Below are 25,224 nucleotides of genomic sequence, written 5' to 3' on the forward strand. Positions count from 1 at the left end.
ATGGAAGATTAAAGTTGTGCATCTACAAACCAAGGAATGCCTAAAGTCACAAGAATCTAGGAGATAGGCATAGAAAAGCTCCTTACCTAAAGGCTACAGAGGGACCATGGCCTTGCCAAAACCATGATTTCATACTTCTGGTCCCAGAACTATGAGACAATGAATTTTTGTTGTTTTAAGCCATCAGACTGTGGTACTTTGTTACAGCAGCCCCAAGAAATTGATACACTGTTCTAGTTCAAGCATGTCCAATAAACAAGTCCCAGCCTTTGTCTGGGCTGGATATGCTTTGTATCCACTGAGAAGATCAATGTGAAACCTCTACTGGTTACAGGAACAGCTCTGCTTGAAGGACTGGTAGCTCTATATGCCATGAAACTACCATTGCCCTGCTAGTTTTAAATGTTATATACTTGGTCTCTCAGCCAAATTTAATTAAAATTTTAAGATGTGACTTGAACTTTAGTTTTCTAGACTTTTATAGTATTTTACATCTGCTCATACATATTTTTCATTTGTTCATTGAAAATTCACTTTGTATTAATTAAGACAAAGTTATAATGTTTTAAATTATAATTTTTGTGAGAGCAGTTTGAAAGAAACATACAAAGGATTGGGGTATCTGTATTAAATTCAGATTCTACCACTAATTTTCTATGTGGCTTGATATATTTTTACCTGAGTTTCCCTTTCAGTAAAATAGGGACAATAATACTTCACATGAGAAAATGAATATGAAAGTGTTAAGGATGATCTAAAGGGCTGTAGACATAATAAGGTATTATGACTCATAGTGGTCTTGCTTAGCACTTGACAATTGTCATTTTAACTCTATTAAAATACTCATGATTCAAAAGTATACAGTTAATAAGCTTTAAAACAGATTTTACATACCTGATCCATATTTAGCTTCTTTACTTTTCTTATTGTTTTTTCATAAATAACATTGTTTCCTGGGAAGAAATGGCCTCCTCTTAGGAATGGAGAAAGTGGTTCCTATAAAGACAGTAATGACTCTGTTTTGTTTTGAAAGGTACCTTTTCAGAGAAACCTTAACTTAAGCAAATATCTAGTATCTAATAAAATCTGACTTAGTAGCAGACTTTAGGAGAGTGGAATGACATCCCAATAAAGTTTTGAGAGATGGAAGGAAAAACCATAAAGATAGTCTATTTTCTCAAATAGAGCTATCTGGATTCTCTTACTACATGTTAGGCTTAACAGTGTTTTAAGAGAAATTGGAAGGAGGTGAGAAAAATATTTTTTTTCTGTTTCTGAGACAAGATATAATGAGTTTCCTCTGAAGTAGACAGGCCTGAGGTCAACTTCATTTAAGTTGAGTTCACTGCCAAGTTTCTTTCTATGCAAAAGAATTATTGGAGAAATGCAAAACAAACAATTCACTACTGAGCTGCAAAGTAGGTAGAACTATATTAAAGATTTTTTTTCCCGGAATTTAGCTTCAGTGATTTTGAAGTGTATATTTCTTACTTGTGATTATAATCAAAGCTAAATCTCTCTGTATAACATACGTTTTGAATACCAAGAACAGAGTAGAGGCTTTAAGAGCACTGTATCCCCATATAATCAACTAAGTTAATGTAGGATTATCCAAGCATTTAAAAGATGTCAGCCAATGAAATAAAGGCTGATGACAGGTCCAAAATCTGAAAGAAACCAAGGAAGGAGTAGTAAGAATCAGAACAAGAGTTTTTTTTTTTCAATATATGAAATTTATTGTCAAATTGGTTTCCATACAACACCCAGTGCTCATCCCAAAAGGTGCCCTCCTCAATACCTATCACCCACCCTCCCCTCCCTCCCACCCCCCATCAACCCTCAGTTTGTTCTCAGTTTTTAACAGTCTCTTATGCTTTGGCTCTCTCCCACTCTATCCTCTTTTTTTTTTCCTTCCCCTCCCCCATGGTCTTCTGGTAAGTTTCTCAGGATCCACATAAGAGTGAAACCATATGGTATCTGTCTTTCTCTGTATGGCTTATTTCACTCAGCATCACACTCTCCAGTTCCATCCACGTTGCTACAAAGGGTCATATTTCGTTCTTTCTCATTGCGCTGTAGTACTCCATTGTGTATATAAACCACAATGTCTTTATCCATTAATCAGTTGATGGACACTTAGGCTCATTCCATAATTTGGCTATTGTTGAGGGTGCTGCTATAAACATTGGGGTACACGTGCCCCTATGCATCAGTATTCCTGTATCCCTTGGGTAAATTCCTAGCAGTGCTATTGCTGGGTCATAGGGTAGGTCTATTTTTAATTTTCTGAGGAACCTCCACACTGCTTTCCAAAGCGGCTGCACCAATTTGCATTCCCACCAACAGTGTAAGAGGGTTCCCATTTCTCCACATCCTCTCCAGCATCTATAGTCTCCTGATTTGTTCATTTTGGCCACTCTGACTGGCATGAGGTGATATCTGAGTGTGGTTTTGATTTGTATTTCCCTGATGAGGAGCGACATTGAGCATCTTTTCATGTGCCTGTTGGCCATTCGGATGTCTTCTTTAGAGAAGTGTCTATTCATGTTTTCTGCCCATTTCTTCACTGGGTTATTTGTTTTTCGGGTGTGGAGTTTGGGGAGCTCTTTATAGATTTTGGATACTAGCCCTTTGTCCCATATGTCATTTGCAAATATCTTTTCCCATTCCGTTGGTTGCCTTTTAGTTTTGTTGGTTGTTTCCTTTCCTGTGCAGAAGCTTTTTATCTTCATAAGGTCCCAGTAATTGATTTTGGCTTTTAATTCCCTTGCCTTTGGGGATGTGTCGAGTAAGAGATTGCTACGGCTGAAGTCAGAGAGGTCTTTTCCTGCTTTCTCCTCTAGGGTTTTGATGGTTTCCTGTCTCACATTCAGGTCCTTTATCCACTTTGAGTTTATTTTTGTGAATGGTGTGAGAAAGTGGTCTAGTTTCATCCTTCTGCATGTTGCTGTCCAGTTCTCCCAGCACCATTTGTTAAAGAGACTGTCTTTTTTCCATTGGATGTTCTTTCCTGCTTTGTCAAAGATGATTTGGCCATACGTTTGTGGGTCTAGTTCTGGGGTTTCTATTCTATTCCATTGGTCTATGTGTCTGTTTTTGTGCCAATACCATGCTGTCTTGATGATTACAGCTTTGTAGTAGAAGCTAAAGTCTGGGACTGTGATGCCTCCTGCTTTGGTCTTCTTCTTCTTCAAAATTACTTTGGCTATTCGGGGCCTTTTGTGGTTCCATACAAATTTTAGGATTATTTTTGTTCTAGCTTTGAGAAGAATGCTGGTGCAATTTTGACTGGGATTGCATTGAATGTGTAGATAGCTTTGGGTAGTATTGACATTTTGACAATATTTATTCTTCCAATCCATGAGCGTGGAATGGTTTTCCATTTCTTTATATCTTCTTCAGTTTCCTTCATAAGCTTTCTATAGTTTTCAGCATACAAATCTTTTACATCTTTGGTTAGATTTATTCCTAGGTATTTTATGCTTCTTGGTGCAATTGTGAATGGGATCAGTTTCTTTATTTGTCTTTCTGTTGCTTCATTGTTAGTGTATAAGAATGCAACTGATTTCTGTACATTGATTTTGTATCCTGCAACTTTGCTGAATTCATGTATCAGTTCTAGCAGACTTTTGGTGGAGTCTATCGGATTTTCCATGTATAATATCATGTCATCTGCAAAAACTGAAAGCTTGACTTCATCTTTGCCAATTTTGATGCCTTTGATTTCCCTTTGTTGTCTTATTGCTGATGCTAGAACTTCCAACACTATGGTAAACACCAGCGGTGAGAGTGGGCATCCCTGTCGTGTTCCTGATCTCTGGGAAAAAGCTCTCAGTTTTTCCCCATTGAGGATGATGTTAGCTGTGGGCTTTTCATAAATGGTTTTTATGATGTTTAGGTATGTTCCTTCTATCCCGACTTTCTCAAGGGTTTTTATTAAGAAAGGGTGCTGAATTTTGTCAAAGGCCTTTTCTGCATCGATTGACAGGATCATATGGTTTTTACCTTTTCTTTTATTAATGTGATGTATCACATTGATTGATTTGCGAATTTTGAACCAGCCCTGCATCCCAGGAATGAATCCCACTTGATCATGGTGAATAATTCTTTTTATAGGCTGTTGAATTCGATTTGCTAGTATCTTATTGAGAATTTTTGCATCGATATTCATCAGGGATATTGGCCTGTAGTTCCCTTTTTTACTGGGTCTTTGTCTGGTTTAGGAATCAAAGTAATACTGGCTTCATAGAATGAGTCTGGAAGTTTTCCTTCCCTTTCTATTTCTTGGAATAGCCAAGAGTTTAAAATAAATGCAATATTACTATATTTATTTCCCTTCTTTCTGTTTTCATATGAGTCTACTTTTATGGGGGGAGTTGAGGATGTTTTGTTACAAAGCATAATTGCATTCATTTATTTTTGTAATACAGGGGAACAATGTGGAAGGAGACTGACTAAGTCTGCTACCAGTTAATGTGTTTAAAACCATTTCAGAATTGGGGTGCCTGGGTGGTTCAGTTGGCTAAGCATCCAACTCTTGGTTTCCACTCAGGCCATGGTCTCACAGTTTGTGAGTTCAAGCCCTGTTCTGGGATCTGTGCTGACATTGAGGAGCTTGCTTGGGATTCTATCTCTCTCTCACTCTCTCTCTCTGCCCCACCCCCACCCATGTTCTCTCTCTCTCTCTCTGTCTCAAAATAAATAAATAATAAATAAACGTAAAAAAGTAAAAAAAAAGACCATTTCAAAATCAACAAAATATGGTAGCATTTTTGTTATCTGCTAACATAAAAACTCTTAAACACAATTGGATAAAAACACTGGTTGTTGAGAATGTAAGACACCCTTGAACCCAAAGGTATATACTTCTTGTATTCAAGTTTGAATAAAATGTACTTTAACTAAATGTTCCTGGAATACTTAAGTGAAACAAATATACAAGTGATTAAATTTAGTTAGCTGGTGAATTGTTAAATCTAAAGATGGATATATTTAAAAAGATTCCCCTAGAAGCTCTTTTGTGTTTGTTTTTGTAAAAAAAAAAAAAAAGCCTATTTGCAAGCATGTAACACACGTTTATGAGTTTACTATGCACAATATACTTTGCTAAGTGTTACAAGGCATGAATCAAATTTAGATTATTACCACAAGCACTGAATATTGATCAGTATTCATTAAACTATAGCCAGCAGCCTATTTTTATGATATCTTCAATAAGAATGACATGTAGATTTTTTTAATGTTTGTTTTTATTTTTGACACACAGAGAGAGAGACAGAGCATGAGTGGGGCAGGGGCAGAGGGAGAGGGAGACATAGAATCTGAAACAAGCTCCAGGCTCCGAGCTGTCAGCACAGAGCCCAACACGGGGCTTGAACTCACAGAGAGCGAGATCATGACCTGAGCTGAAGTCGGACGCTCGACCCACTGACCATCCAGGCGCCCCATGAATGGTATTTATATTTTTCAAGGACTGTAAGTGCAAAGAAGGAAGACCAAAACCCTATGGGGACAGCAAAGTGTAAAATATTTACTATTTTGCTCTTTATAGGAAAATTTTGCTGATGTTTGATCTGGATGATATATGAGCATAAACATTGATAATACAAGGTAGAAAGAAACAAGTGCCTATAAGAAGTATAGAGAAAGAACTTATGGGATGGAATTCAGAAGAGGAAATATTGAATTCCATCTGGCAGTACTCAGGCTACTTGGATCAGGTGGCATTTGAAAGAAGGTTAAGGTGGGCTTTGCATATAAGGAGATGGAAAAGAATGGTATTCCAATTGAAGTCAACAGAATAAGTCATGACACCAAGGCTGTAAAACTATAAATTATATGTAGGGGACACAATTGGCAGATGGAACTTGGTTCTGAAAGCAGTGAGAAATCTTTAAATGCTTTTAGACAGGGATGTGAGGTGAATGTAAATCTACTTCAGGAAGATTAGTTGGAGAAAGGAAAGAGTACAGGTGAGGAGACTAGTTAAGAGATTATACTAAATCTTCAAGGACAGTACTTTCCAAAGATGACTCTAAGATCTTAAACTTGAGAAATCTACTATATAACCCATGGTGTCAAAAACAGGAAAAGTTGAGACATATTGAATTTCATGTGCTCCTGGTAAGAATCTATGTCTGATTCATGTTTTTATTTCTCATAACACTTAGTACATATACAGTGCATAGTAACCCTTTAAACATGTGTTAAATTATTGCAACGAATTAACAAATAGACTTTTACCTAAATGTGTAGGTAAGCATTCGGGTTATATTGATCTCCAGAACACAGGTGAGTGGAGATTTCGTGGCTATAGTTCTAGTTCTAGACTTCAGAAGCATATGCTTAGAAGTTCTTGTTAAAATCATGCAACTTCTGAAAAGGCAAGTGAAGATCAAAGACATAACTACATAAGCCTTAAGAGATATGAGGATCAGAAGAGAAAATTGAAATAAAATTAAGAGAAGAAAAATTTTCAAAAAACAGTAGAAAGGTGAGTGAAGGTATAAATGCTTCAGAGAGGTCAACAGGTGAGAATTCCAAAGCAGATTGGATTTGGACTACTATAGTTCCACTGGATCTGACCACTAAAATTAGTGGAAGAAGGTATCATGGAAAAAAAAAATTCTGGAGTCATAAAACCTATATTCATTTCTGCCTCTATCACCTACTTGCCATGGAAATGTAAGCAAGTCATTTACCTTCTTTGAGGCTCAGTTTCTTTATAATAGAAATAGTAATGCAGAATACATTATATCAAGCAAAAGAATGTATTTTAAAGTACCTTTAATCTGTGATTTTAATGTACAAAAGACATTGGTTTGCAATAATATAGTAATATAATAATTTGAGAGTGAGAGAGAGTACAAGCAGAGGAACGGCCTGGAGAAAGGGAGACACAGAATCCGAAGTAGGCTCCAGGCTCCAAGTTGTCAGCACAGAGCCCAGAGGAGGGCTCAGACTCACAGACAGCAAGATCATGACCTGAGCCCAAGTCCGCCGCTTAACCAACTGAGCCACCCAGGCGCCCCAGAAATATATTTTTAAGTCCATACTGCTTTTAAAAATTTTTGTAATCACCTTGTTAGAACTTTTCCAAGATATCAACCTAAAGTATATACAAAAGTATGGGGCACCTGGATGGTTCAGTTGGTTAAGCGGCTGACTTCGGCTCAGGTCATTATCTCATGGCTCATGGGTTTGAGCCACACATCAGGCTCATGCTGACAGCTCAGAGCCTGGAACCTGCTTCTCATTCTGTGACTCCCTCTCTCTATGCCTCTCCCCTGCTCATGCTGTCTCTCTCTCTCTCTCTCTCTCTCTCTCTCTCTCTCTCTCTCTCTCAAAATAAATAAAAACGTTAAAAAAATTAAAGTATATACAAAAGTAGGCTTATTGAGGGCAAGGACTGTATCCATCTTGAATACCCCATAGTGAATGAACAGATGACTGGATGAGAAGAGATGATATGAACATTTATCTTAAGGATATAATCACCTTCTAAGAGGAGAAAACAAATTTAGCAAAAGCATGAAAATTTCTCTTGTTCACTATAAATGCCGAACCATTAATATTTTTAAGAAGAAAAATGGTTTAGGTGCTAACAGTGTTGATTCTCTCCAAAATGTGTGTTTGGACTTATTATTTTATATGACTTACTGAAAAAAAAAAACTTCCAAATTAAGGGGACTATTATTTTCCAAAAATGTGTAAAAGAGTACAGCCAAATTTTACTATATTTGAATAAATCATTCTGAGTCAAACAAATCAGAACAATAAATTTAATTAGAAGTCTTAGATTTTTCACAAATGAGCTGTTAGACAGTTTTACTATTTTTTTTATCTGTACATTTGAATTGGTGGTAGATCCACCCTAAAAATTAATAGGTGTCTTCAAATCTGGCTGATCTTATCATTTTAATTGATACTTTTAGAACCTCTGATAGTTCTCACATCTAACAAAGTGCATAATCCCCAGCATCTACTTTGCTGTTCCCAGGCCATGAAACCTTGCTGGAGAAAACTTTAAAATATTTGCTGATTTGGCTCAGTGCAAATTCAAGTTATCTAACTTTAAGAGCCCCTCCAAACTTCATGGTCATACTTCTATTTATTAAATTTTCTATAAGTGTGGTTACAATTTTTTTCATTTTCCTTAATTCCCTATGCTCGTGTTCCCTCATTTTCCTCAATAAGTAAATTGAGAAAACCAAGATCTATTCAGTGAGATTCCTCCATTTTCCTCCCTACTTCAAATCTCTCTTCAATTTCTGCTCTTCCATTTCATTACCAAGAAAGACATACTCTTCCTTTTTTTCCTGAAGTCACTTTTCTATCTATACCTGGAATCTTATCCCCTCTTTTCTTTTCCAGAATTGCGTTCCATTTGTACCCTTTCTCTGTGGCATATTTAATCTTATTACTGGTTCTTTCCTCTGTCTGTAAATCTCTCAGATCTCCAAGTTTCTCTTTTCTTCTTTAGCTACCATCCCATCTTTCTTTATTTTGGTCAATATCTTTCTTAGAAGAGTAATCCTCACTTATTTCCTCCACTTCTTGATCCATTTACCCATCTACTTTTTCCATCTGGATTTTGCCTCCCCAAGTATAAGGAACCTGCTCTCTCAAATATCACCATTAGTTTCTTAACGTTCAAACTCTCTATGGCCATTTGGTCATTTGAGACAGTTGACCACATCCTTTCCCTATTTGTTTCAGTTTCTCTGTGTTCACATTTCTCTCTGACAACTCCTCTGCCCATGAAAGTGGCTCCTTTCTATTTCTGTTAAAGTAGACATTTCTCAAGGTGCTATACCTCAACCCTCTCCATTATCGCTTAGTTTTCTCACTCATTCTCACAACTACAATGACAATTTACAGACGAATAATTCCCATGTCTCTATCTCAAATGTGACCTTTCTTCAGATCATTTTTAACTACCTGTGTGGTCATTTTCTATTCCATGCACCTCAAACACTACTGATTCAAACACATCTCAGGATCTGACGTCGTTTCCAAACAAGCTTCTGCTCCCCCTCACTTCTTAATTCGGCTGTCGTACTCCCAGTATCTCAAACTGAAAAGCTTAGGGTCATATTTGACTTTTCTTCTTTTTTAAACCACATATTCAATATTAGTTGTCAAATCTTATCAAAACTACCCTCATAATAAGTGCCAGAAAAGACAGTGATATATTTGGTGTGAGAAGACCTGAGCAAGTCACACTTATTTAAGCTTTAATTTCCTCATTAGTAAAATGATAACAGTAACCATGTTAACTGTCAAAATACCTTAAATAACACAATAAATCCTTCTGTGATTTCCCCAAACCAATGTGTTGTCTTCAACTCCTGGAATTTCAGTAAGACTTCATCTGTAATTCTCTCATGGTATCTCTCATAGACTCTACCATGTATTTTATATAGCTATTTGTGGACATATCTTATTTCCCTTGCTGAGAGGAACTGTAAGCTCTTTTGGTATGGGAACCATGTCTTGTTTCCTTTTTTCCCCCAATTTAAAGGCTATACAGTGCCTTCCCCACAATGAGAAAATTAATAAAACTGATTACTATCAATTAGATTCTATCTACTGATGGAAAAAACATATATTCTTCATTTCTAGATCAACTTATATACCAGAATGCATAAATCTTTTGACTAAAATGAAAATAAATGGAAAATCAAGAAGATAAGGAATGACCAAAAATAAAAAGGCTGAACAGAGGTAGAAGAAAATCATAATGAGAGAAGTAGAGTGACATCAGTTTAATTATAGGGAGAAGTGAAGATTAGAGAAGCTGGGAGGTGAAAGAGGATAAAATTGCCATTTGAGGAGGCTCAGCTTATTATAAATATTGTAATTAAACCAGAATCTTCTCCTGGGGGAATTTAAAAGAGCAAGCAAAAAAGCATATACTTAGATAAATAAAATGGGGAATATATCTAAATAGGATTTTCTTTTTTTTTTTGTTTTGTTTTGTTTTTATTTTTTATTATCAAATTTATTGTCAAATTGGTTTCCATACAACACCCAGTACTCATCCCAAAAGGTGCCCTCCTCAATACTCATCACCCACCCTTCCCTCCCTCCCACCCCCCATCAACCCTCAGTTTGTTCTCAGGTTTTAAGAGTCTCTTATGCTTTGGCTCTCTCCCTCTCTAACTTTTATCTTTTTTATTTCCTTACCCTCCCCCCTGGACTTCTGTTAAGTTTCTCAGGATCCACATAAGAGTGAAAACATATGGTATCTTTTGCTGTATGACTTATTGCACTTAGCATAACACTCTCCAGTTCCATCCACGTTGCTACAAAAGGCCCATTTCATTCTTTCTCATTGCCACGTAGAATTCCATTACGTATATAAACCACAATTTCTTTATCCATTCGTCAGTTGATGGACATATTAGGCTCTTTCCATAATTTGGCTATTGTTGAGAGTGCTGCTATAAACATTGGGGTACAAGTGCCCTATGCATCAGCACTCCTGTATCCCTTGGGTAAACTCCTGGCAGTGCTATTGCTGGATCATAGGGTAGGTCTATTTTTAATTTTCTGAGGAACCTCCACACTGTTTTCCAGAGTGGCTGCACCAGTTTGAATTCTCATCAACAGTGCAAGAGGGTTCCTGTTTCTCCACATCCTCGCCAGCATCTATAGTTTCCTGATGCGTTCATTTTAGCCATTCTGACTACCTTGAGGTGGTATCTCACTGTGGTTTTGATTTGCATTTCCCTAATGAGGAGCAACGTTGAGCACCATTCCATGTGCCTGTTGGCCATCTGGATGTCTTCTTTAGAGACGTGTCTGTTAATGTTTTCTGCCCATTTCTTTACTGGATTATTTGTTTTTCGGGTGTGGAGTTTGGTGAGCTCTTTATAGATTTTGGATACTAGCCCTTTGTCTGATATGTCATTTGCAAATATCTTTTCATATTCCATTGGTTGCCTTTCAGTTTTGCTGATTGTTTCCTTTCCTGTGAAGAAGCTTTTTATCTTCATGAAGTCCCAATAGTTCATTTTTGCTTTTAATTCCCTTGCCTTTGGAGATGTGTCAAGAAAGAAATTGCTGTGGCTGAGGTCAGAGAGGTTATTCCTGCTTTCTCCTCTAGGGTTTTGATGGTTTCCTGTCTCACATTCAGGTCTTTATCCAATTTGAGTTTGTTTTTGTGAATGGTGTAAGAAAGTGTTCTAGTTTCATCCTTCTGCATGTTGCTGTCCAGTTCTCCCAGTACCATTTGTTAAAGAGACTGTCTTTTTTCCATTGGATATTCTTTCCTGCTTTGTCAAAGATCAGTTGGCCAAACTTTTGTGGGTCCAATTCTGGAGTCTCTATTCTATTCCATTGGTCTATATGTCTGTTTTTGTGCCAATGCCATGCTGTCTTGATGATTAAAGCTTTGTAGTAGAGGCTAAAGTCTGGGATTGTGATGCCTCATGCTTTGTTCTTCTTCTTAAATATTACTTTGGCCATTCAGGGTCTTTTGTGGTTCCATACAAATGTTAGGATTGCTTGTTCTAGATTCAAGAAGAATGCTGGTGCAATTTTGATTGGGATTGCATTGAATGTGTAGATTGCTTTAGGTGCTATTGACATTTTAACAATATTAATTCTTGCAATCCATGAGCACGGATATTTTTCCATTTCTTCATATCTTCTTCAATTTCCTTCATAAGCTTTCTGTACTTTTCAGCATACAGATCTTTTACATCTTTGGTTAGGTTTATTTCTAGGTATTTTATGCTTCTTGATGCAATTGTGAATGGGATCTGTTTCTTTATTTGTCTTTCTGTGGCTTTATTATTAGTGTATAATAATGCAACTGATTTCTGTACATTAATTTTGTATCCTGCGACTTTGCTGAATTCATGTATCAGTTCTAGCAGACTTTTGGTGGAGTCTATCGGGTTTTCCACGTATAATATCATGTCATCTGCAAAAAGTGAAAGCTTGACTTCATCTTTGCCAATTTTGATGCCTTTGATTTCCTTTTGTTGTCTGATTGCTGATGCTAGCACTTCCAACACTATGTTAAACAACAGCGGTGAGAGTGGACATCCCTGTCGTGGTCCTGATCTCAGGGGGAAAGCTGTCAGTTTTTCCCCATTGAGGATGATATTGGCTGTGGGCTTTTCATAAATGGCTTTGATGATGTTTAAGTATATTCCTTCTATCGTGACTTTCTCGAGGCTTTTTATTAAAGGATGCTGAATTTTGCCAAATGCTTTTTCTGCATCGATTGACAGGATCATACGGTTCTTATCTTTTCTTTGATTAATGTGATGTATCACATTGATTGATTTCCAAATGTTGAACCAGCCCTGCATCCCAGGAATGAATCCCACTTGATCATGGTGAATAATTCTTTTTATATGCCGTTGAATTCGATTTGCTAGAATCTTATTGAGAATTTTTGCATCGATATTCATCAGGGATATTGGCCTGTTGTTCTCTTTTTTTACTGGGTCTCTGTCTGGTTTAGGAATCAAAGTAATGCTGGATTTGTAGAATGAGTCTCGAAGTTTTTCTTTCTTTTCTATTTTTTGGAATAGCTTGAGAAGGATAGGTATTATTTCTGCTTTGAATGTCTGTTAGAATTCCCCTGGGAAGTGTCCTTGACACTTATTTCTTGGGAGATTTTTGATAACTGATTCAATTTCTTAGCTGATTATGGGTCTGTTCAAGCTTTCTATTTCTTCCTGTTTGAGTTTGGGAAGTGTGTGGGTGTTTAGGAATTTGTCCATTTCTTCCAGATTGTCCAGTTTGTTGGCATATAATTTTTCGTAGTATTCCCTGATAATTGCTTGTATCTCTGAGGGATTCCATTTTCTTTCATGATTTTATCTATTTGGGTCATCTCCCTTTTCTTTTTGAGAAGCCTGGCTAACTGTTTATCAATTTTGTTTATTTTTTCAAAATCCAACTCTTGATTTCATTGATATGCTCTACAGTTTTTTAGATTCTATATTGTTTATTTCTGCTCTGATCGTTATTATTTCTCTTCTTCTGCTGGGTTTGGGGTGTCTTTGCTGTTCTGCTTCTATTTCCTTTAGGTGTGCTGTTAGATTTTGTATTTGGGATTTTTGTTGTTTCTTGAACTAGGCCTGCGTCACAATTATTTTCCTCTCAGGACTGCCTTTGCTGCATCCCAAAGCGTTTAGATTGTTGTATTTTCATTTTCATTTGTTTCCATATATTTCTTAATTTCTTCTCTAATTGCTTGGTTGTCCTATTCCTTCTTTAGTAGGGTGTTCTTTAACCTCCATGCTTTTGGAGGTTTTCCAGACTTTTTCCTGTGGTTGATTTCAAGCCTCATCGCATTGTGGTCTGAAAGTATGCATGGTATGATCTCAATTTTTTATACTTATGAAGGGCTGTTTTGTGACCCAGTATGTGATCTATCTTGGAGAATGTTCCATGTGCACTCAAGAAGAAAGTATATTCTGTTGCTTTGGGATGCAGAGTTCTAAATATATCTGTCAAGTCCATCTGATCCAATGTATCATTCAGGGCCCTTGTTTCTTTATTGATCCTGTGTTTAGATGATCTATCCATTGTTGTAAGTGGGGTCTTAAAGTCCCCTGTAATTACCACGCTCTTATCAATAAGGTTGCGTATCTTTGTGATTAATTGTTTTATATATTTGGGAGCTTCCGTATTTGGAGCATAGACATTTATAATTGTTAGCTCTTCCTGATGGCTAGGCCCTGTGATTATTATATAATCCCCTTCTTCATCTCTTGTTACAGCCTTTAATTTAAATTCTAGTTTGTCTGATATAGTATGGCTACTCCAGCTTTCTTTTGACTTCTAGTAGCATGATAGATAGTTCTCCATCCCCTTACTTTCAATCTGAAGGTGTCCTCAGGTCTAAAATGAGTCTCTTGTAGACAGCAAATAGATGGGCCTTTTTTCTTTTATCCATTCTGAGACCCTATGTCTTTTGGTTGGACCATTTTTCCATTTACATTCAGTGTTATTATAGAAAGATATGGGTTTAGAGTCATTGTGATGTCTGTAAGTTTCATGCTCTTAGTGATGTCTCTGGTACTTCGTCTCACAGGATCCCCCGTAGGATCTCTTGTAGGGCTGGTTTAGTGGTGATGAATTCCATCAGTTTTTGTTTGTTTGGGAAGACCTTTATCTCTCCTTCTTTTCTAAATGATAGACTTGCTGGATAAAGGATTCTCGGCCGCATTTTTTTCCTGCTCATCACATTGAAGATTTCCTGCCATTCCTTTCTGGCCTGCCAAGTTTCAGTAGATAGATCCGTCACTAGTCTTATTGGTCTCCCTTTATATGTTAAGCATGTTTATCCCTAGCTGCTTTCAGAATTTTCTCTTTATCCTTGTAATTTTCCAGTTTCACTATAATATATCATGCAGAAGATCGAGTCAAATTACGTCTGAAGGGAGTTCTCTGTGCCTCTTGGATTTCAATGTATTTTTCCTTCCCCAGATCTGGGAAGTTCTCAGCTATGATTTCTTCAAGTACACCTTCAACACCTTTCCCTCTCTCTTCCCCTCTGGAATCCCAATTATGTATATATTATTGCGTTTAATTGTGTCTCTTAGTTCTCTAATTCTCCCTCATATGCCTGGATTTTTTTATATCTCTTTTCCTCAGCTTCCTCTTTTTCTATAATTTTATCTTCCAATTCACCTATTCTCTCCTCTTCTTCCTCAATCCTAGCTGTAGTTGCCTCCATTTTATTTTGCAGCTCATTGATAGCATTTTTTTAGCTCCTCCTGGCTGTTCCGTAGTCCCTTGATCTCTGTAGCAAGAGATTCTCTGCTGTCCTTTATACTGTTTTCAAGCCCAGCGATTAATTTTATGACTATTATTTTAAATTCGTTTTCTGTTACATTGCTTAAATCGTTTTTTGATCAGTTCATTAGCTGTCGCTACTTCCTGGAGTTTCTTTTGAGGAGAATTCTTCTGTTTCATCATTTTGGATAGTTCCTGGAGTGGTGTGGAACTGCAGGTCACTTCCCCTGTGCTGTTTTGAATAACTTTCGTTGGTGGGTGGGGCTGTAGTCATACCTGATGTCTGCCCCCAGCCCACTGCTTGGGCCACAGTCAGACTGGTGTGTACCTTATTTTACCCTCCCCCAGGGGCAGGACTCACTGTGGAGTGGTGTGGCCCCTGTCTGGGCTACTTGCACACTGCCAGGGTTGTGGTGCTGCTTCGATGGGGTCTGGTGTATTAGCTGGGGTGGATCAGCAAGGTGCACAGGGGCGGGAAGGGCTGATTCAGCTCACTTTGCTTTCGGTGGTCCACTTCAGCAGGGGCCCTGTGGCACCAGGAAGGAGGCAGACCCGTCGGAGGGATGGATCCACAGAAACACAGCATTGGGTGTTTGTGCAGTACAAGCAAGTTCAGTGACGGGAACTGGTTCCCTTTGGGATTTTGGCTGGGGGATGGGTGAGGGGGATGGCGCTGGTGAGCATCTTTGTTCCCCACCAAACTGAGCTCTGTCCTCCAGGGCTCAACAATTCTCCCTCACGTTGCCCTCTAGCCCTTCCGCTCTTGGAGCAGACCTGTTGACTTATAACATTCCAGTTAAGTGTTATTCCTGTTAAGTCCTGCTTGCTGTCAGAACTCACGGAGTCTGGCCCCTCTGCTTTTGCAAGCCAGACTCGGGTGCTCCACCTTGCCGGGCGGGCTGTCCCTCCACCGCCCGGGCTTCCTCCTGTCAGTCCGTGTAGCGCACACCACCTCTCTGCCCTTCCTGCCTCTTCCGTGGGCCTCTTGTCTACGCTTGGCCCTGGAGAGTCTGTTCTGCTAGTCTTCTGGTGGTTTTCTGGGTTATTTAGGCAGATGTGGGTGGAATCTAAGTGGTCAGCAGGACAAGGTGATCCCAGTGTCCACCTATGCTGCCATCTTCCTCTGTGGAATCCTGCATGCAGTCACGGGGTCCATCCTAATGATCTTAACACCACATGGCTGCTCAGGGCTGTGTCTGTAAATAGGATTTTCAAGCTGTTCTGCAAAACCAGTGAGACTATTTTTGTGCACAAAGCATGGGGGTTAAAATTTGTTTTATTCCTTGGGGCACCTGGGTGGCGCAGTCGGTTAAGCGTCCGACTTCAGCCAGGTCACGATCTCGCGGTCCGTGAGTTCGAGCCCCACGTCAGGCTCTGGGCTGATGGCTCGGAGCCTGGAGCCTGTTTCTGATTCTGTGTCTCCCTCTCTCTCTGCCCCTCCCCCGTTCATGCTCTGTCTCTCTCTGTCCCAAAAATAAATAAATAAATAAATAAAAAACGTTGGAAAATTTGTTTTATTCCTCAATAGTAGAAAGAGTTAAAAGTTTTAAAATAATCATTACCCTTAGTTGCATGTTTTCCCTGAGAAATTATTTGCTTCTTTGTAGTTGAAAAGAGCCATAATAATAAGCCTTTACAGGAGCAGGCCAAGTGTTACAAATATGTTATGTATTTGTATACATACTTCTAATTTCTCTGCCTTTGTATCACACTGTCACTGGGGATGAGGAGGGGAGGTGGTATGTAGATGAGTCTCTGGAGCTTAATACCTACATCCTCAATTGTCCTTAATTTGCAAATGTAACTCTTCCAGATCTGCATTGTTCAATTTCTGTTCTCCCTCTGTTGCTTTGTAACTGAATGGTTTAGGGCTAGTTAACAGCTTAAATTTCAAGGACGTTGAGGGTTTGTTTTGTCCACTACTCTATCCCTAGTTCTTGGGGGCAATTCTTAGGACATAGTAAGCAATCAATGAATATTAATTGAGTGCATAAGTGAACTTGTCTATGCTTCTGATTTCTTGCCTTATTTGAATTAAATGGGATAGGGGCGCCTGGGTGGCGCAGTCGGTTAAGCGTCCGACTTCAGCCAGGTCACGATCTCGCGGTCCGTGAGTTCGAGCCCCGCGTCAGGCTCTGGGCTGATGGCTCGGAGCCTGGAGCCTGTTTCTGATTCTGTGTCTCCCTCTCTCTCTGCCCCTCCCCCGTTCATGCTCTGTCTCTCTCTGTCCCAAAAATAAAAAAAAAAAAAAAAAAAAACGTTGAATTAAATGGGATAAAATATGTAAATTTCCTAGCAAAGAGTGTGTATACCCAATAAAAATTAACTCTTCCCTTTCTCCATTAACTAAAGAGTAAGAATTTATCAAAAGTCACATAAGAAATCACTGGCAAAGTGGAGTGGAGTCCAAATTATTTTATATTTAAAAATTACTCTCTGAATATACACTATGTAAACACTGAAATTCCCATATTAAGAAAAAAAAACTGCTATCAAAAATAATTCTTTGAAAGCCAGGGATATCAAGTGCAATATGCATCCAAGTATACATGTCTCCCAGTTTGTGTGTGAAAGAAAGAAAAAAAGAGAAAGAGGGAAGGGGAAGGGGTAAATTGACCATGTTGTAGAAAAATGCACACTCTCGTCTTCCAAGCCCTCTTTATGTCTCTCTCCCCCAACATACTTTTTAGATATATTGTTTAAACATTTGATTGTGCAAAAGAAGGCACAAGTAACTGCTATACTGTAATCACATTCTCTTTTGGTATTTACATATATATGTGACAACTAAAGCAAATGTTCAAAATAATCATCCCCCCTATCACAGAGCTTGCATGCTCATATGTTAACGCATGGACACATGTGCAACTAACTTCTTTTGTAGCTGAACAGATATGAGAAAATGATTTTAAAATAAAGAAGAGGGGAGATAGATAGAAGCATAAAAATAGTGCACCCCGCCATCCATACACCTAGACATATTAAGTGTGTTACCCTAATTTAATCCTTTGCTTTCCACAGCTGAAGCAAATAATTGATTTTGTTTTGTGAGATAGGGGAGGATTCTTTCCTGTAATAGTGGAGAAGTAAAATAAAGAGAAAAGCAAATAATTGCTGTATTATTATCTGGGGCACACTTTCTATTTGTGAAACTTTGTCCTTATAGCCCCATAGAACCTCCTGTTGCAGCTAAAGAAGGGTTGTTTATGGTTTTGTGTGTGTTGAGGAAGGCTTTTTACCGTGGGAAAAAAGTTTTCTTAATTTTCTCCTCAAATGAGACAGAAGAAATAAAATAAGATAAAAACAGAGAGGGAGGCAAAGCATAAGAGACTCAACTTTAGAGAAGAAACTGAGGGTTGCTGGAGGGGAGGTGGCCGGGGGGGGGCTAAATGGGTGATGGGCATCAAAAGGGCACTTGTTGGGATGAGCACTGGGTGTTATGTGTAAGTGGCGAATCACTACATTCTACTCCTGAAGCCAATACTACACTATATGTTAACTAATATGAATTTAAATAAAATCTTAGAAGAAAAAAATGAGATAGAAAATAATATCTTAGTGTGTAAAATATAAAGTTATATATCTTAGTAGAAAATATAACAATATAATTTTCAAAAGACCTTATTGCTAGCAACAAAAGTTCATAATATAGGCAACAAAGTCATGGAGACACTTTTGTACTTTTGACTTTTCATTATCTTCTTCCTATCCCATATCTCAATGGCATATCTAAATAAAGACTCCAATCCCCGATGTAACAGCTGATAATTTTTATGTGAAGTCTGCGAAAGAACTCTGTCCCTTTTTCCTTTGGTTCAAAGGGCACAAAATCCTTTGTAGCACAAAGGTGGAGCTACAGAAGTAGAAAAATTTTATAACCCAAGAATTTCCATGCTGTTTGAAACTGTTGCATCCCTGAATCAGAATATATGGGCACACAGTTGTCTGGAATTAAAAATGACTTTTTAAATAATAATTATTAGTAATTAAATTTATAACTGGAAGAAACACCAAAAATCTGATTTTACGGATCTGGTACTGACTCACTCTTCTTGTTTAAGCTATCAACTTCTAAGGAATTATGGGCTGGAACAAAGGTTTCTGTGATATAGCTTACCTGTTCAGGATTTTGTACTATGTATCTCCTAATAGTAGTCTGTGGATATGCAGTGACTTTCACTGTTGGAGAATGGAGTTCCTGGGAAAAAAGGTAAAAGCTGCATATAATTATAGTTGTTTAGTGAACTTGAAGCCATTAATAATAAAGAACAATTTTCAGAGTGAAATTTTAAAAGTCATTTGCATAATGATGAAATATGAATTTCTGCTTTTAGTTAATTTCAGTCTTAGAAACATATATGAAAGCATGTGTTTATGTGCTCAGCACTGTGCTAGGTGTTTCTATTATACTCATTTCATGGTAATTCATCACACATTCCAAACTATATATATATATATATATATATATATATATATATATATATATATAACTATATATATATATATAACTATATATATATATATAACTATATATATATAACTATATATATATATAACTATATATATATAACTATATATATATATAACTATATATATATATATATATATAAAGTTTATTTATTTATTTTGAAAGTGATAGAGTGGGGGAGGGGCATAGATGGAGGAGTGAGAAAGAATCCCAAGCACCCAAGCAGGTTCCACGCTGTCAGCACACGTGGGGCATGATCCTACGAGCAATTGGGTCTAAACCCAAGACCCATAATTGACTGAGCCAACCAGGGACCCCAAACTATATTTGATGAGAGTTTCAAAATATTCATTTCATTGTAAATGCTCCCACATGAATAGAAGAAAATATAGCTTAATATTTATTCATTATCCCATATTTTTAAAAATGGAAGGAGACACAAAGAGAAAAATGTGTGTATGTGTGTGCGTGCGTGTGTACTTAAGCATTTAAATCTTCAATGCAGTGGTGGGAGAGGACCATAAATAACATTAAAAGAGAGACAAGAGGCAGGGTGCTTGAATAGCTCAGTCGGTTAAGCATCCGACTTCACCTAGGCCATGATCTCACAATTTGTGAGTTTGAGTCCTGTGTGGGGCTCTGTACTGACAGCTCAGAGTCTGGAGCCTGCTTCTGATTCTGTGTCTCACTTTCTGCCCCTCCCCTGCTCATGCTCTCTCTCTCTCTCTCTCTCTCAAAAATAAACATTAAAAAACTGTAAATAAAAAAAAGAGATAAGGTGCGCCTGGGTGGCTCACTTGGTTAAGTGGTTAAGCATCCAACTCTTGATTTCAGCTTCCATCATCAACTCAGGGTAGTGACATGGAGTCCCACATCAGGCTCCGCACTGGGCCAGGAGCATGTTTAATGTTCTTTCCCTCCCTCTCCCTCTGCCCCTCCCCAGTTTTCACTCCTTTCTCTGTCTTTCTTTAAAAAAAAATTAATTCAAAAAAAGAGACAAAACACTAGAACAAAGTCATTTGTAAACTTTTAATGGAAAAAGGATCAATATCATTAATATAGAATTTTTATACCTCAATAAGAAAAAAAATCATACTACTAGAAAAATGAGAAAATGGCACAAACATTTATAAAAGAAAAACAAATGGTTAATGGACAGCAAGAATATTCAAACAAAGAATCAAATAAACATAACAAAAGGATACCATATTTTAACTGGACAAAATTTTTATTTATTTTTTTTATTTTCTTAATATTTATTTATTTTTGAGACAGAGAGAGAGACAGAGCATGAGCGAGGGAGGGGCAGAGAGAGTGGGAGACACAGAATCCAAAGCTGGCTCCAGGCTCTGAGTTGTCAGCACAAAGCCTGATGTGGGGCTCGACCTCAGTGAGATCATGACCTGAGCTGAAGTCAGACCCTTAACTGAATGAGCCATCCAGGCACCCCTGGACAAAAATAGTTAAATAATAGTAGTGATGAAAGTGGAGTAGGAGGAGTGAAATATGTAGCTATTAAAATAATGATTTTAGAAATACAAACTTGCATGAAAAAATCATAACATTATATAATGTTAAGTGAGAAATGAAGATATAAAACTGCATATATAGTATGATCTCAATTCCTTATTTAAATGGAAGAAAACATGAATCTAGCATTTCATGGCTAGTATAGTATCTGTGGGTAAGAGAAGGGATCATGAGTGATTTTTATTTCTTCTTCTCTACATTTTTTATTGTTCCAAAACTCTCTACAATAAACATATTTTTATTATCAGAATTAAAACACAGTAAACCAAATTTTAAAGCCCTTCATTATGAAAAATAATAGCTAATGTAATTTGCTGACTGGATTTGAATGTAGTGAATAGCTCTACTATTTAATTGGACTTATTTTTCTAAGGCAATCTTATCTTGGAGATCCTGTAAGGCTCTATTTCTATCACTGTTGTAGCCTACATGCCCCTGCCCTATGTTTTGATATATACGTGACCCATGCTAGTCTAGGAGCTCTTTGAGAATAGCAATTGGATCTAATGTATCTTTGTACAATATTTGATAGTCAGCTCTCAGTAAATGTTTGCTTAATAAATGCATGACTCTAACTGACTTAGCTCTAGGCTAAGCCAAACTGGGAAGTGGTAGACAAACTTCTGATAATCTTACTTGTTTTACATAAGATCACCTTTTCCTTACTGTACTGAACTCTAGAGACCAGTTTTGGTTCTTTGTTCCCTTACTGTGCAAGTTCATACCTTGGTACCTCATCTGGGAAGGTCTGCTTTCTTAGAACACCATCTTTCTCCCTCCTAACCTCCAAAATCCACACCCTTTATACTCCCCTCCTATGCAGTAACAAATTTAGAATGTTTTATGTTTTATTTTCTTAGAATTCACTTTTTACTGTATGGAGACTAGTTCATTAAACACATGAATATTATTATTGTGAATATGTTATTTCATTATTATTACAGGTACTTTTTGGAGATATAATGTCTAGTCTCCAGGGTAATCTTAAAAGTGGAATTATTAAGTCGCAAAGGCTAAGGGAACTAGATCCTTGCATGTCTTTCAAGTCACGTACCTTTGAGAAAGGCTAGTTCTGACCCTATAAGCTATTCTCTCTGAATGTAAACTTACAGTTATATCACTCACAGTCAGGTCCTTGATCAGTCTAAGATCTAAGTATTTTATTTGTGCTAAAAATCGAGGACCCTTAAAATATATATAATCACTAGGAGATCCTTGACTAAAAGTCACACTAAAAGCAATCAGATTGAATAGACAATGAAGCTGAAAAGTCTCAGTTTGCAGTGTTTATTTCAGCGTTTGTTTCACATTGCTTTAATGGGCTGAGCTGATTATCATATGTGAGAATTCCCTTTCTAGTTTTGTGTTCCGGACATTTTGTGAACGTGTAAAACCTTAGGAGGGATTCAAGATTACTTAAACATATGAGCAAGGCTTACATAAAAAAGAAAAGGACCTACTATATAACCATAACTTCTTTTACTTGTTCTGTATTTTGGGTTCTATGTATACTGCTTGGGGGACAAGTAGCTATTTTCAGAGTTGGAGAATGGAGTTTCTGTTGAGAAAAACAAAAGAGGGTTCAGAAATTGTTACAGAGCAGTGAATATCTTACCCTCTTGAGGTTGTATTTCCATTAATTTTATAATAACCCAGTTTGTCAGAAATAAGAACTTTATTTAGTGTTTTCTTACATCCAAAGAGCATATTACTAAATTCCTTTGTCAGTTTTGCTAGTAAACTAATGATAAAATAATTTCTAGAATACTTTCATAACAACACATTTTTCTTGTACTTCTAGGTTGCATTCTTTTCTTCTTTTTGAGATTTTTGCTAATGTACACACAGTCTGCAATTTAACAAGATGCAAAATTTATCAATACAAAAACATCAAATGCAAAAATTCCCTAATCATGATAGAATACTACCTTTGAAGACTCAACTAAGACTACTTCCCTGAAAATGCAAATGAAAACTACAATGAGATATCACCTCACACCTGTCAGAATGGCTAAAATAAAAAACACAAGAAACAACAGGTGTTGGGAGGATGTGAAGAAAGGAAAACCCTCCTGTACTGTTCATGGGAATGAAAATTGATGCAGCCACTCTGGAACACAGTATGGAGATTCCTCAAAAAGTTAAAAATAGAACTACAGTATGATCCATCAATCAATAGCACTAATGGATATTTACCCAAAGAATACAAAAATACTAAGTCAAAAGAATAAATGCATCCTGATGTATATAGCAGCATTATTTAAAATAACGGATATGGAGATGGTGGCGTAGGAGGACACTGGGCTCACCCCGCATCCTGCTGGACACTTAGATTCCACCTACACCTGCCTAAAGAACCCAGAAAACCACCAGAGGATTAGCAGAATGGAGTCTCCAGAGCCAAGCGCAGACAAGAGGCCCACGGAAGAGGGTAGGAAGGGCAGCTAGGCGGTGCGCGATCCACGGACTGGCGGGAGGGAGCCGGGGCGGAGGGGCGGCTCAATGGCCAAGCAAAGCCCCCGAGTCTGGCTGGCAAAAGCGGAGGGGCCGGACGGACTGTGTTCCCACAGCAAACGCGACTTAGCGTCTGGGAGATCATAAGTTAGCAGCTCTGCTCAGAAAGCGGGAAGGCTGGAGGACAAAGGGAGGGAGAGCTGCTGAGCCCCCGGACGGCAGAGCTCAGCTTGGCGGGGAACAAAGGCGCTCGCCAGCGCCATCTCCCTCGCCCATCCCCCAGCCAAAATCCCAAAGAGAACAAGTTCCTGCCAGGGAAGTTGCTCGCTCCGCACAAACACCCTACTCTGCTTCTGCGGAGCCAAACCTCTGGCAGCGGATCTGACTCCTTCCCGCTGCCACACAGGGCCCCTCCTGAAGTGGATCACCTAAGGAGAAGCGAGCTAAGCCTGCCCCTCCTGCCCCCGTGCACCTTGCCTACCCACCCCAGCTAATACGCCAGATCCCCAGCACCACAGCCTGGCAGTGTGCAAGTAGCCCAGGCGCGCCACGCCACCCCACAGTGAATCTCGCCCCTAGGAAAGTGGAAGAGAAGGCACACACCAGTCTGACTGTGGCCCCAGCGGTGGGCTGGGAGCAGACATCAGGTTGGACTGCGGCCCCGCCCACCAACTCCAGTTATACACCACAGCACAGGAATAGTGCCCTGCAGGTCCTCACCACTCCAAGGACTATCCAAAATGACCAAATGGAAGAATTCCCCTCAGAAGAATCTCCAGGAAATAACAACAGCTAATGAACTGATCAAAAAGGATTTAAATAATATAACAGAAAGTGAACTTAGAATAATAGTCATAAAATTAATCGCTGGGCTTGAAAACAGTATACAGGACAGCAGAGAATCTCTTGCCACAGAGATCAAGGGACTAAGGAACAGTCACAAGGAGCTGAAAAATGCTTTAAACGAAATGCAAAACAAAATGGAAATGACGACAGCTCGGATTGAAGAGGCAGAGGAGAGAATAGGTGAACTAGAAGATAAAGTTATGGAAAAAGAGGAAGCTGAGAGAAAGAGAGATAAAAAAATCCAGGAGTATGAGGGAAAAATTAGAGAACTAAGTGATACACTAAAAAGAAATAATATACGCATAATTGGTATCCCAGAGGAGGAAGAGAGAGGGAAAGGTGCTGAAGGGGTACTTGAAGAAATAATAGCTGAGAACTTCCCTGAACTGGGGAAGGAAAAAGGCATTGAAATTCAAGAGGCACAGAGAACTCCCTTCAGACATAACTTGAATCGATCTTCTGCACGACATATCATAGTGAAACTGGCAAAATACAAGGATAAAGAAAATTCTGAAAGCAGCAAGGGATAAACGTGCCCTCACATATAAAGGGAGACCTATAAGACTCGTGACTGATCTCTCCTTTGAAACTTGGCAGGCCAGAAAGGCTTGGCACGATATCTTCAGTGTGCTAAACAGAAAAAATATGCAGCCGAGAATCCTTTATCCAGCAAGTCTGTCATTTAGAATAGAAGGAAAGATAAAGGTCTTCCCAAACAAACAAAAACTGAAGGAATTTGTCACCACGAAACCAGCCCTACAAGAGATCCTAAGGGGGATCCTGTGAGATGAAGTACCAGAGACATCACTACAAGCATAAAACATACAGACATCACAATGACTCTAAACCCGTATCTTTCTATAATAACACTGAATGTAAATGGATTAAATGCGCCAACCAAAAGACATAGGCTATCAGAATGCATAAAAAAACAAGACCCATCTATTTGCTGTCTACAAGAGACTCATTTGAGATCTGAGGACACCTTTAGATTGAGAGTGAGGGGATAGAGAACTATTTATCATGCTACTGGAAGCCAAAAGAAAGCTGGAGTAGCCATACTTATATCAGACAAACTAGACTTTAAATTAAAGGCTGTAACAAGAGATGAAGAAGGGCATTATATAATAATTACAGGGTCTATCCATCAGGAAGAGCTA

The 25,224-nt window shown here is 38.2% G+C and overlaps 1 protein-coding gene across 1 annotated transcript in view; it reads right to left on the reverse strand.

Annotated features, from left to right (window-relative positions):
* Positions 1-25,224, reverse strand: part of POF1B (POF1B actin binding protein) — a 128,905-nt gene that overhangs the window by 82,978 nt on the left and 20,703 nt on the right. Inside the window, exons 3-4 of the mRNA XM_058712476.1 lie at positions 18,884-18,964; positions 895-996 (exon numbers count right to left, since the gene is read on the reverse strand). Coding sequence (XP_058568459.1) covers positions 895-996; positions 18,884-18,964 — 183 coding nt within the window. The remainder of the gene's footprint in view (positions 1-894; positions 997-18,883; positions 18,965-25,224) is intronic.

Source organism: Neofelis nebulosa, chromosome X, assembly GCF_028018385.1.
Source record: "Neofelis nebulosa isolate mNeoNeb1 chromosome X, mNeoNeb1.pri, whole genome shotgun sequence".
Classification (NCBI taxonomy): domain Eukaryota; kingdom Metazoa; phylum Chordata; class Mammalia; order Carnivora; family Felidae; genus Neofelis; species Neofelis nebulosa.